This window comes from Balearica regulorum, chromosome 2, assembly GCF_011004875.1.
Source record: "Balearica regulorum gibbericeps isolate bBalReg1 chromosome 2, bBalReg1.pri, whole genome shotgun sequence".
NCBI classification, from domain to species: domain Eukaryota; kingdom Metazoa; phylum Chordata; class Aves; order Gruiformes; family Gruidae; genus Balearica; species Balearica regulorum.
Window position 1 is genome coordinate 149,130,530 of NC_046185.1, and position 13,793 is coordinate 149,144,322.

The 13,793-nt window shown below is 41.3% G+C and overlaps 1 protein-coding gene across 3 annotated transcripts in view; it reads right to left on the reverse strand.

Moving 5' to 3' along the window:
- Positions 1-12,109: 12,109 nt before the first annotated feature.
- The window catches only part of PRTFDC1 (phosphoribosyl transferase domain containing 1), a 45,499-nt gene continuing 43,815 nt past the window's right edge, over positions 12,110-13,793 (reverse strand). For 2 of the 3 annotated variants that reach the window (XM_075746369.1, XM_075746368.1), the window contains one exon: positions 12,110-13,383. In XM_075746369.1, coding sequence (XP_075602484.1) covers positions 13,288-13,383 — 96 coding nt within the window. In that variant the 3' untranslated portion in view covers positions 12,110-13,287. The remainder of the gene's footprint in view (positions 13,384-13,793) is intronic. The other variant, XM_075746370.1, reaches the window with a different exon arrangement.

Sequence of the window (13,793 nt, forward strand, 5' to 3'; positions counted from 1 at the left end):
TGCAGGAAAATGTGTTTAGTGGAGTGGCATTAAAAAAGATTACCAAAAATATCTCAATGTGGGTGGTGCAGTAGCTCAGCTTAGGAAATACCAGACAGTAGCGTGGCAATTAATGCCAGAGAGACAAGTCAAAATTTTCGCTTGGAAAGAATATGACAAATCTGAAGTAGAAAGGCTGGTGAATCATAAGCACGGAGAAAGCTGCTGAAATGGTATTTATGGCGAGATCCTTCAGAGGCAAAGTACAGAGAGGGAAGAAAAGGTGACTGAATACAGCTATTTCTTGAAGCTGCAGAAAATGCTGAAAAGAGAATGAGGATCCTTTAACACCTTGTAAGAAAGATTAAAGGTACGGAAGCATTAGAATTGTGGAAGCCAAATGAAAGCGTGAAGAGTAACCTGAGCAAATCTCTTGAAAGTAAGAGATCAGAGGAGGGAGCAGTAGTATTAGCTAGAAATAAATCAATAGAGTCTTTTATGGGACTCTTAAGAGATAACTGAGCTTTCCGGAAGCTTGGGCTGAAATGCGGCATCAATAGAACAGTGTGTTCCTTGTTAGCCTTCATCGCAAGGAAGCTGCTGAGAGAGATGCACTATTCCTTCTCCTTCCCTCATGAGCTCCTGTCTTTAAAATACCCGAGTTTTACGAGTTCAGTTTAAAATGTTTTTAAAGTGACAGTTTAAAGTGAGAATAAAAGGCTCATCTTACCTCCAGTTCTGAACTTTCTGGAAGTCCTGAGCTAAGCACCCTGATGCAGTGGAGCACAGGCAGCAGAAGCCACATCAGGCACCATGTAGTTCAGAACTGAAGACGACGACTATGAGCAATGATTGTAGAAGTGCTGCTCAAGGAGCAGACCCACAGCAAGGAGGAGAGAGCACTTGGATGGGCAACTGGAGTCAAGGATAGGTTTCTTAAGGTGGGAGAGACTAAACCATCCTTGGGAAGCGTTGCTCCTTGCGCCTGCAAACACGCTATTTCCTCTTGCCCAGTGAAACACTGAGGAGACAGCGAGAGAACATTACTTTTATCGGAGCTAAGGACTGTAACTCTGTGGCACTGATGTTATCAAGGGCAGCTCAGATAGCATGTCTCAGCTCTAGGCTCTTGTCCTTTGCACACAACTGAAAACATAAAGAACATTCAGACACTAAGTAGGACAGAACCCCCAGCTGTTCTGGGCTCAGGCACAGCTGCTTCTGGGACCCTGCGTTGCCTTCCAGCCTGTCGGGACTGCAGCGAGGTGGGGAAGAAGATTCTCTGGCATATCCTCATGAGCTAAGTGTGAAGTTATTCTTGTTATGTGATGGGCTAGTGATAGAAACTGGATGAACTCGTCTGGAGACAGCAGAATCTCATTTCAATTAGCTCAATTCAGGTAACGCCAAAAAGAGGGAGACACCCTAACCAGAGACGTCCAAGCCCAAAGATATATTTTAAAATGTGTAAGACATTCAGATTTTCAATTTTAGATGTTTAAACTCGATATCTTCTCTTGCCGTAGGTAACCTTCTGTAATGTACATTTTAAGAATAATTTTCTCTATGATCTCTTGCTTTTTTCCCTTATACATTTTTCCTTATGGGACAGATTGTAAGGTTTAGGATGGCACATTTTCAGTTTGACTTCCTACAGCGTGGAGCAAGCTGAAGCACCTGGTGGCTGGCCGGGATTGCCCACACTCCAGTTCTCAGGCAGGAGCGAAGGAAGGCTGCAAAATGGCAAATAGGATCTCAGGTTGAACTTTTTGAGAAAGAAAATAAATATGGGGTTATGCTGATAGATAAGACGTAGGGAGATCACTGACTTAGGAGTTGTCAGGCTGTGTCATTTTTATTTAATCTGGAAAGCAATAGTACAAATATAAAAATATTGTATAGGCCAAAAATCTGGTGATCTTTTTTTAATTCTGCATTTTGCAGTGACTCCGCCTAAGCCGTTTGTCGAGATATTATTTGGCTGGGTTGTAGTGGTGTGGTATGCAATTTCACGTCGTTATCCATTTTAAGGATCAGCCTTCAACTCAAAAAGATAAGAGAAATGTCAGGACGGAAAGCAAGAATCTGTGATTCACAAAATGTCACATGCTTCGGTTTCTTGACTGAAATTTCTGAAATGAGAACCACCTGCTCCTGGTAGTAATGCAGCATCTCTTACTGGAAAGTCAAACAGCTATTTCAGTGGAGTCGGGGGGGGGGGGGGGAAGCTACAAGAAAGAAATTCTGCCAGAAGCTTCAGCAGCGGTCCTGTGACACCAGAAAGGAAGTACAGCAGATCCTTCAGCGACTGAGTGCCCAGCAGAAGGCTGCTAGTTCCAGCAATGTGAAGACAAAGCAGAATTAAAAATACAACAAAAGATGAAGGCAAACAATAAAAGAAATGCAGCGAGGGAAAAGGGGGTGGTATTAGGAAGAGGCCAAGGTGCAGCAAGCAGAGTACGAGCTGGCAGTCGATCTACTGGGCAAAGGATCGAGTAGGTAAACCCCAGCGCACCCGGCTGGTGCTGTGACGGGGGCGTCCCCTCAAGATGCTGCAGTTAAAAAGGATGCTTTGCCACGTGCAGTGCCACTGCTGGACATGAGAAAGCAATAATACTCCAGCTCCTACAGCAGTCTGCTTTCACTTGGTGTGGCACTCTGCCTAATAGCTTGAAAGTGGAGCTGATTTGTATCTCTAAAGTCAGGGCTGTAACTTCTTGATTTTCGACACAGAGAATCTAAGACTGTATGCTTGCCCACATCACATATTTATGTTGTGAAAGCCAGCTTCAAAATGTCTGCAAAGGGCCAGCTCATAACACTCTTATCTAACGTAGCGCTTTGCTCTTGGATGTCACTACTCTTGGCTGTCCACTTGATTAGATGAACTTCCACATTTCTCAAGAGCGATTTGAAAATACGAATAATAGAAGGGAAGGTGATATCCAGAAAGAAGAGGGGTAGAATCTGGCCTCAAGCGATTCACAATATTTGGGTGAGAGGTGCTGAAAGCATAAAACTGTTGCTATCAATTTTGATTGCAACAGAATTTAAAGGAATTGTAATTAATATGATGTGAAAGCTCAGATGGAGTGGCCTGGCATAAACTGAGCCTGTGGTTAGTTTAAACATCTATCACGCCGACCTCTTGTAAATCAGGGTCAGGAAACAATGAGAGGGCAGGCGAGTGTTTGCACTGTTGTTTGCTGACTGGCTGTTCAAAGGAATGCTGGAAGAATGTGCCAAGAAACTGGCTTTGTCAGGAAAAAAAAGTTCTTGTTTTTTGAAAGACTGACAGATCTCTAGAGACAAAGAGGAGTGAGCTGGCGCACAGCTGAAGAACCCTAAAACCAGAAGCAGGACTTCTAGAAGTTTCTCCAGGTGTTGCAAATAATTAAAACTAGTAGGAGAGGCAGGAGGCATCAGACTGTAATCCTGCATCTGCGCGAAACAAGTACCGAGGGTGGGAGCGGGGTGGGGGTTCCGGCATCTTGGCACCACGCGAGGCTGCGCGGGAGCCTGCCCCGTTCAGAGAGTCAGGGAAAGCAACCCTGGGGCTGCTGAGGAAACTGTCGATTGAAACGCACTAGGAAAAGCAGATCGGCAAGCTCTGGCATTGCCACAAAAGCCCAGGCCAGGAACGAAGATGAGGCCCGGCATGTATTTTATGCTATTGTCACGGCCAGAAGGGCTCAAATGATGAAGGGTACTCCTCTACAGCCGGTTGTTCTCACTTTAAGGCTGCCTTATTTGCCATAAAATGTCACTGGAACAAGAGAAAACAATTCCCTGGTTGCTGAAATAATTCAGCGTTTAAATGGGAGCACTGCGATGCAGTATCAACACACACAACATGTATTGGAAGAAATAAAGGGAGTGGACCTGCTGCGAAAGCGCAAGGAAGGGCAAAAAGAAACTTAATTTGGATGAGCAATCTGGATGCCACCTTTGAAACATACTGGTTGGAAGGAGGGAAAGTGAGCATCCTTAGTTAAAACCAAAGTTGTGAGGGTCCCCTTAACTGTAATTTCTGAAGTCAGTAAGGTAGAGCTAATGAAGTACACTCAGTAGGCAATCAAGCAGGAATCCTGTGACTGACTGAAAAGTTCTGGTAGAGCTCTGGAAAATAACTGAGAACACTGGAAGCAGAAAAATACCTTTTATCTGAGACCTTATTAAAACCAGGGATAAAAATACTGATTTTTATTATGAGCTGGTTTTCTATGTCCACATTTCTCCTAACAATCATTATTATAGGAATATTATACATAAAAAAGAACTACATTTTGTCTTTCACAAAGTAATTAATGCAGACAGTGAAACATGAATGCCTAACCGCACATTTTAAAACCAACTTTTAGAGCAATTTTGGTATGATGACTTTGCATTGAATCAACTCGGAAGAGTGATGGCAACTTCCCAGGGTTTTTCACCTTGGATGAACCTATAGACAAAAGATGAAATCATAAATACTTGTTTTCCTGGAATGGCTAATTAGAAAACTTTGGAAAATATGCTGGCAAAGGGCTTTTGTGAAGTGTGTCAGGGCAGAGGAAAATTTAAAAAAAAACAAAACCCCTCCAAACCCTAAATTCTTAAATAATTGTTTATAAGTTTGCAGCTCTTTATCTGTTAGCTGTTAGTAATGTTATGGATAAATACAGGACTATCTACTGGGACCCTACATTTCCCCATATATCAACACCGTCTGAAGGACTGAAAGCAGCCTTTCCTTTCAACAGCAGCAGAGGACATTAGCCAGGCCTTGTTGCCTCAGAGCTCCAAGTATCTTGGTGCTGTAATTTTGATTAAACCTAGACATAGAAATCACCTACTTCCTTGATTTTCAAAAGACTTCCCACCCACCCGATTATTTCAGTTGGAGCCATGGGCTGGCAAGGGAATGGTAAGTCAGGAATGGTATTTTTGGACTGTAAAATACACATTTATAGAGCAGTCTGGGGGCAAGAGCGAGAGCAAACAGAGGATGAGAAAAACTGTTTCTGCAGCTGAATAAAGGTAGCACTGGCAGTCGGTGAGGGCAGCACAAACCCTCGGGAGAAGGGCAGGGGTATTTAAAGAAGTTAACTTGATGACATTTCTTATTTAGAGCTTGTTCTCAGCAAAAAGCTAACTCCTACGTCTTCACTGTGATCTCATCTGCTCTAACGTTGAGAGCTGAGCTCAGAAAATACTAGGAGACCTCAGCAGGATGCTGGAGTTGACACTGGAAGCTGCATTGCCATCTCTTCTCTGCCACGAGAGCCTCCCAGTCCTGGGGGAGCACTGTGCTTCTGGCGAGGCGCTCGGGCTGCTGCGCAATCCTGAGGCTATGACAGTTCCTCCTCATCCTCCCAACCCTTCCCAAAACAGCTGGGTGAAACGCCGCTAGCCCTGTCCCGGTTCAGCCCAAGTCTGTTACCCCAGAGCCTCAGCCGATACCCAGTACTCTGTGGCCGCTCCGGCAGTACGTGTAATAATTTTGCACGTGGCTTAGTGCTTTGGCTGTGGAAGGGTTTCTCTTCGCAAATTAAGGTGGAAGATGCGGAGGTTCTGCCTGCTCTGTCAGGGTAATGGCCATGTTGTGACGTGGATGAAACTATGGCTTCAGGCAGACCACGTTTGGCCTTGAGGAGCCTCAAGGAAGGTCGCTCTGGCGTTTATGAGCAGGTGAACTACAGAGCAGCAAAGAGCAGATGTGCTCCGTGTTGATTACTATGATTCAAAACAAGATTTTATATTTCACTCGTTTTTTTCTTACTAGAAATTGGACTTGTAAGTTTATATTCTGAACTTTGGAAAGTCCATCTAGTGATGGCTGAGAACAGCTATGACGTGCCCATCTCCCCTCAGGTAACGAGGATTTACCTCAACAGCCGTGACTCCACATTGGTGGATGAACATTTCGTGACCCTTACAATGAACTGCACAAATGCGTTTCCATGCTATTATTTATGTATTAAATTTGTACCAAAAATTTAAATTCTCAGAGTTAACAATATTACAAGCATTCCTATTTTTAGTCTTTAGGAGCCTAAAGGAGTGTTTGGAATAAGACATCCACATTGAAAATGATACTATTTTCGTGCGTATGCCTGTGCTAACTAGAAACTGGCTCTGATCTTGCTAAGACTTAGCAGAGGCTTAACTCAGGGCGCATGAGCAGTTGTGTTCTGTGTTTCTCTGAAGGAATAGGGCCCGTACACTGTGGTGGTAGTTGGCTATTCAGGTACAGAGAACACGCTACTCCTTCTCGAGTAGCTTTATATAGTTCTCACAACCTATTTTGACTTCACAAAATGCTGTTCTTCTGCATGAAATAATTTATATGTCTCAGCGACTGCTGAAGTTGAGACAGTCTAAACAGAGTTTAAGGGATGGAAAATAACCCCGGTAGCTCTGCACCCGACCAAAGACTTCACAACAGCCTGGGGCAGTGCCATGACGTGCCTTGACTTCCTTCTTCCCTTCTGCACAGGAAATGTGTTCTTATATTTGACTCTTTTTCTATAAATAAATGGAACATAATCAGGAAAACACCCGCTAGCTTTGGACTCCAGCTTGTGACACGTGAGAAAAATATCAAAATATTTTGAGGCATATTTTGACTGGGCTGCTGCAAGATATGGCTGAGGCCTGACCAAATCAACTGAGTGCCAGACCTGTCCTGGATAAACCCTCTTCTGTGCCTGTCTGAGTACTGGAGGTGGGAATACTGCAGCGGGATGTTTGTTGTGCTGATTTGCATCTCAATGGCCGGATTCCTCCTCCAGCCGCAGCTGCTGCAGAAGCCCCAGGAGCAAACAAACCACGTTGGGCGATGGTGGTAGCACACCGAGTCCTCTCTTCATGCCTTGCATGCCAGCCAGCTTCTCTGCTCTGATACTTTTGGACACAAACTAGAGATTTTTTTTCCCCTGAAATTAAATATTTGCTACTTTTCTTAAAAATTCTCATGAGAGACCAGTAATTGCCACCCAGTAGAGTGTATCAGCAGTCCGTGGGGTTTGTGTTCTCTAACGGTTGTGAACTCCAGTTGTCTCCAGATCACCCCTCACCTCGCTCCCAGCACCTGCTGAGCTTGTAATTGGTTTCTGCCCAACATGGACTGAGAGGAATTGGGAGAAATGGAAATAAAGATCTAAGGAGTAGGGTAAAGCCTGAGATGGGAAGACCTGAGAACCTCATAAAATAAGACAGAGAGACTGTTAGTGACCACACTGAGATCTGTTCAGGTGGAGTAGCATAGGTGTCTAATGTGGTTGATTAAATTTAAGGCACAGAGAGATTCAGACTTTATGGAGCTGAGAGTGCCTCGCACGCAGCTTAGGCAAAATCATACTGGAAGCTTAAACTGGGTGTTTGTTAAAAGCTTGAATGCAGTTAATAGGATCATGTTGTTGTGTGCAATGCCTTCTGAAGGAAGATAAACAATTTCAGTTTATTATGGTTTTCTTTCCCAGATGGCACGAACGGGCCCAGGACCAAACTGGCTCTCAGCAGAACGCCTCCGTCTCCGCACTCATTCAGCCGGGCAGATTTAACCAATTTTAATATCCTTCCTGTACGCTCACTGGTGAATGCATTCCAGTCAATACTCCACAGTTAAAGTTTTAGTGACACTTCATTTTTTTACCTTCCTTGACTCTTCTGCTCCTCATGCTACTGTTGAATGTTCCTTTGTATCTGGTCTGCTTTTCATCTCTCTGTGCTATTGTTTATGTTGAGCTATTATTTCCAAAAGCTAAATCTTGGGCACTCGCCTCATTCCAAATTTCCTAAGGAAAAGCAGAAACACTACTACAGTAATTCTCCTAAAAACCCAAACAAATAAATCAATTAAATAACACTTGCATGATTCAGAAAGACAAAGAGATATTCATGCCCACGTCAAAGAATAACACAATTGTATTTCCCTCTCTTTTTTATTCTAGTAGCTCCTGTTTTCATTCCAAGTTATATTATTGCCTGTTTTCCCAGTCTATCCATATTAGGCAAGAAACATATTTTCAAAGGTAGATAATCACTGAAGGATGCAGCTAGGCACCCACCCAAGCAGGTGAAATCCCATAAAATTTTCTCAGATTCTGAAGCACCTTGGAAAAATCTGCCCCTGTTATATATTTCAGAACAAGGGCTTATCTTTCCTGGAAAACAACAAATGTTTGTGAGTGTCATTAAAAACTACAGCAATAGCAAGAATTTGGTTAAAAGACACCAGGACAGAACACAACATAAAAATAGGGTGTAAGTGGAGAAAAGCAATCTGAAGAAAAGAGATTACTACTTCTAATAGTTTAGGAAAATGGAAAATTACTGAGAAAAGGTGCTTCAAGAGAACTCTGTTTTCTGGGATTGCTTCAAAAACACTCTTAGCTAAATTCCAATAGTTTTAATGCAAATTCAGTAGCTATGAAGGCATAACATATGTCTTCCAGCAATAGAGTTGTCCCTTGTACAACCTCATGACTTAACGGTGCTGACAAATGTACAAAGCTTTATTTCCAGTAGGATCAGTGGGGTTTGGAACATGTGTAGTAATGATTTAATGTAAGGAAATTTTGCATGATGATTAGACATGAGATTTTCTTACCATTATCAGAGGCCCAGTCATGCAGGTCTGAGAGAGACTGCTAGATCACAATACTACGAGTCATTTTTGTCTCTTTCTGCTATGGAAAAACAGGGAAAATCTTTCATGCCACTCCTGAAACAAACTAAAGGTCAGCCTTTGAATGCTATCCAAACCTTTTTCTCTCAGTATTACAAATAAATTGCCGCACAGCAAACCCCAGTAGTGTGTCAGTAGTTCACTGCTCCGTGCAGCAGCAGAAAGAACAAGGCATGACAGCCAAGTATTTAACTAATTGAGTTTAAGTTGCTGCAGATCTGGAACCCCCTTTGTGTTCCCAAACCACTGCCAACAGTGAAAAGTTCAGCTGCGGATACACGTGCGTTCCTGTGAAGGTGCAAAGAAACCAAGCACTAGTTATTGACAGGAAGGAAGGTGGTGTCAGTCCTTCATGACAGCACAAGTCGGTGTCTGGACTACAGCTGAGAACCTTCAAGGGGCTTACAGAGCCTCACCCGGAACTCATGTCTCCTTTGCTCCTCTTAGAAAATATCGGGTGTGCTCTGTGTTTTCTGCAAAATAAATTACAACCTTTCTGCAGTATGTTAGCACTCCCTTCTCTGTTTTGGTTATCTGTCCCCTCTTATAATTATGACAAGTACAGAAAATTGCTTTTTGTTAACAAAGAATTATCCTTTTGATACCAGAGAATAACCCCACAGTATAGTTTATGACTTGTGATCAATCTTTTCTAGCTGGCCACGTGTTGTTGCGGTGTTCTCGCTGCTCTGAATACCCCTGGGAAACATGGCAGTCATCCCCTAACGCTACAAACACGGTTGGTTTGGGTACTGGGATAGCTGTATCTGGCTGACTTCCCAGAGGAAGGCAGGTACCACTAAAGGTGGAATTGTGAAAGGTGTATGAAATTAGGGAGCAAGCTTTTATTTTCCCTCCACTTTATTCTCATTTTTTGGAAAGGATGGGTAAAGTACCTGGCACTGCTTCTCTCACCTATGAGTTTTCAAAAGGGGACCATTGCAATAAGCACAGAAAGAGGCTGACTCGTCCTCGCTGGTGAGCACGGCCAGAGCCGGCTTTTGGGGGGCTGAGCTGAGGTAACACACGCCTGCATTAACTTCTGTGTGGAAATTTCTTCCTCCAATCTAAGGAGGAAAAGAATTTAAGGTACCTTTCACAGTACGCTTAGATACTGCATTCGTCTTGGATCTTTATACGTAGACTATCAGAGGTTTTGGAAAACATTAAATAAGGTAAAAGAAGGGAGAAACATTCCCAAATGTGATGGGTTTACCAAAGGGAAAGGATCCCTCTGGCTCTTGCAGTGCTACCCCATGATTTTTTTCTTTTGAGGTTCTCATCTTATACTTAACCAAAACTGAAAATCAAAGTTTCACAAGTAGCTAGGGGCAGTTACCGTCTGCATGTGTACAAGTTTCATTACAACAGGGGTTTGCACTGCTATTGTATCCGGAGAAAATCAAAATGCAAACATATGCAGAGAAGCTGATTTTGGCCTTTATCTTCTTCAGTCTAAAGAAATATTAAAATTTAAACTCCAATATTTTTATTGAAATAAATGTTATTCTTACCACAGAGCAACAATGATGACTTGTGTCATAATTTCATCCCAAGTTAACCCTTTTGATGTGTCTAAACTGTGATGATTTGACTCTTTCACAGGTCAGAAACTGTTCTGCAGCTGAATATTGTATTTTGGAGGGAAATGCAGAAATTTAAGAATAAAACTTTGAGGATTATCATAATTTGGGCAGGAAATACAACACTTTCTACTTTGTTCAGCTATAAATACAAGAATGCAGCAGCTAATTGAATTGAGAAAAAAATTTTAATTACAGACCTTTTAGACTATTTAAATTCTGGGGTTTTTTTAAGCAGAAAGTACTAGTATTCAGGCCATATCTACAGTTTATAACATGAAATCCTAAATGACACTCAGTTAACTGAGTTGCAGGGATTATTCTTCTTAACTTTGGCTTTCTTTCCAGAAAAATCACTTTCAGGTATTTTGGAACTGGACCAGATGTAAGCATCAATTAACTGAATAAAGTCTAAAACCTGCTGGCTGCTGAACAGTTATGTAACTTTAAACAAATTACTGCCCATGTTAATTTGTATTCAATGGGTAGGGAAAGGATGTGAGTGTTAAAGAGCATGAGAAGAAAAAGTGAGATAAAAATGGATGCCCGCCAAATACATAAACACAATGTCCAGAAAAATAACTGATTGTAAAGAACATCCTCTCTTCTTCAGCAACAGATGTTGCTGAACTGATTTTTAAAAAAAGAGAAAGCATTGCTTTGTGGGTCATAAGGTGCAACTGCAACTGAAAAATTGTGTAATGGCCTTTTAGTTAAAGCACTTTGTGACCCAGGAAGTCAACGCTATTGTTTAACCAGGAGACAGCTGCAGAAAAAAATGTATGATTTTTTAAAAAAACTATCTGAACACATGGAAGAAACTAGACCCAATATTAATCAGACATATATGCATAATTATACTAATGATATTTTGGAATCAGATAATTCAAGTAACTGAAAACTAATTATTCACATGGAAGCAGAATAACGTGGAACGGCAACTGAGACATCCGGACACGCTCAGTGATATAAAGGTACAAAATTCAAATATGATGTTAGAAGAGAAAAAAGAGAAAGCCTCCTTTTATTCACAGAATAATTACACATGCAAATTCACTAGTGAAATCTGTATGGTGCTTTTTCACAATGTTAAAAATATGATGGCAGGAGGAAATAAAATTAATGTAAAGAAACATTCTGGTTGTTCTTCTTGTCTTTTCTATAACTGGTCTTTTCTGCTAAGTATGTCGATTTTAATAATCTGAATCTCCCAATGAAACATCTTTAACACAGTCTGATGTGTATATGCATCTACAGGACTTCATATTTTCACACTAATGTCACACTAATTCTCTTTTTGTTGTTGTTGCTGAAGGCTGATCACAGTAGCAAGGTGAACTGGAGTGTGCCTTTTTAGGAAGAGAAGAAAAAAAGGAAATAACCTAATGGATCTCCTGGACTAAGCCTATGCCTGAGCATGTCTGCCTGTGCAATGTGCCGATACTGCTCAATCCATAGAAATCAGAAGCGTTAAGAGAAACTTTAACACGCTCATAAAAGAAAAGAGAGATGAAACTCTTTTCACCAGCTTCTTCCAGGGGCTGTACAAGTGTGCTTTCTTCTCTACAACAGGAGAAAGTTGTTCTGTGAGGGAAAGCTTTTCAACAGAACTCTTTAAAAACATAGGTTAAATGAGTAAAGAGAGGGGCACAAGCATTTCTCTAGCAACCACAATAATTCTTTGATCTTACTTCTTCATGCCATTAACATCATGGATGTTATCCAAACAACAACAGCTTATGAGCCACAGGATACATACATAAGGTATGTTTAGATTCCCAGTTAAATGCATATTTTTCAAGAGCTTTTATGGGATGTGTGAAATGTGCTGAAGCAGGAAAATAAATAACTGTGCAATGTAACAAGTGTTCTGTTTCTTTATTAGTTTAAAGGAACCTGAAGCTAATAACAATCTGCCTCTTACAGCTCAGAGCAAAGCTATTGATATACAGCTACTTACTTTGTGTTGGCTTCCCTTGGGAAGTTGTTGAGAACAGTTACATACAGTACAGAAATAAATTTTTCACACTTAATACAGCATGTAAATTAACAAACTTCTTCAAACACGATGTATAAGGAAGGAAGGAATCTCTAGGGTCTACAATATTCATGGGTTAACTTGTTTTCTATGTTTTCCTACACAATTATTTCTTTTCTTACACAAGTCTTCTCCAACATTATCAGATCTGTATTCCTAAAGATGACAAATGGTTACAAAAAGTCTCAACTCAGATGTGCTACAAAAATCAAATCACAACTGAGTAACTGTCTGACCAGCATTAAACGTTTGTGCTTAATAAGGTTTAAGACTGTACGTGCAGGACAACGCTATGTTAATTTTTTTACTTGTTGGTGTCCTATAGAAGTAAAAGGATACCATGCAGAAATTGAAACCTGCCTGGCATTGTTTTGTCCTGATTCAAATTCACCACATTAAACATGTTAGATCTATGGCTACACAACATACCAAACCCATGACACCTTCCAATTTCTGATCACCAGTGTCTTGCAAAGGTTCATCTTGTAGCAGCACTCCAGTTCAGCGCATTCTGAGAGTTACAGCTTCTGTTGGGAAGAGGCAGTAATGGACTGTCATGCAACATACAGCTTCAGCTGAAACTTTTGAATTGTGGAATTAAATCAAAATAATGCTTTTGATTTGGCAGCAGCATATCTGACAGGGATGCTGAAGTCAATACAATTCTGTAAAATAATCTTCATGCACAGAATGGCACTTTTGAGTGATCTCATGCAACATGACGTACGTGAATTGCAATGGGTAGAACAATGGACTGAGCAAAGAAAAGATTCACTCACAAGGAGACTTGTATTAGTCACAAGGCATCTTATGTGGTAATTTTAACACTTAGAAATGTAATAACTTTAAAAGCCTTCTACTTCACATTTTAGATAAGAACTCTCACTTCTGTAAATGTTAATCAGTATCTCTAGAGTAAACACCTTCTTATAGCAAGTTGAAAGAAACACAAGCCAGTCAAACGGCTCTTCTGGAGATGCTTGAGGGAGTGTAGTCAAATTTCTGCTTCACTGAGCTTACAAATCTTCAGGTGAGGATGTCACTGCTTCAGACTCTGTATTTTGCTTTGCCATGATCATTGATGACACATATGTGCTGAAAAAAATATAACACTGATTGCAACAGTATAGTTGAATACATTAGTAATGAATTGTTCAGACATATTTTCATTTGACCAATCTAGTGATCTTGTAATTACTCCTTCCTTTCCAGAGACCTGGAACCAAATTCTGATTTCACTTTCTAGCTACAGCAAGTTTTTCCACTTGCAATTCTCAGCTTTGAGGTCCACCCCTGGGAGCACCACAGGAAGCAAAGGCGAGGCTTGCACCTTTTTTCCATCATTATCTCACTGAGAAAAGGGGTGGGCAGCACAGCAGTAAAAGTCCAAAGCTGTCTGAAGTGTAGGTGTGTTTCACTTTTTACTGCTGTCTCTGCACAAACTGGGAACGATCGACCTGTGAAGTCCCAGGCTCACAGAAGATGGAAGTGTAGCAGAGGTTATGACTTCTGCTCTGGGGGG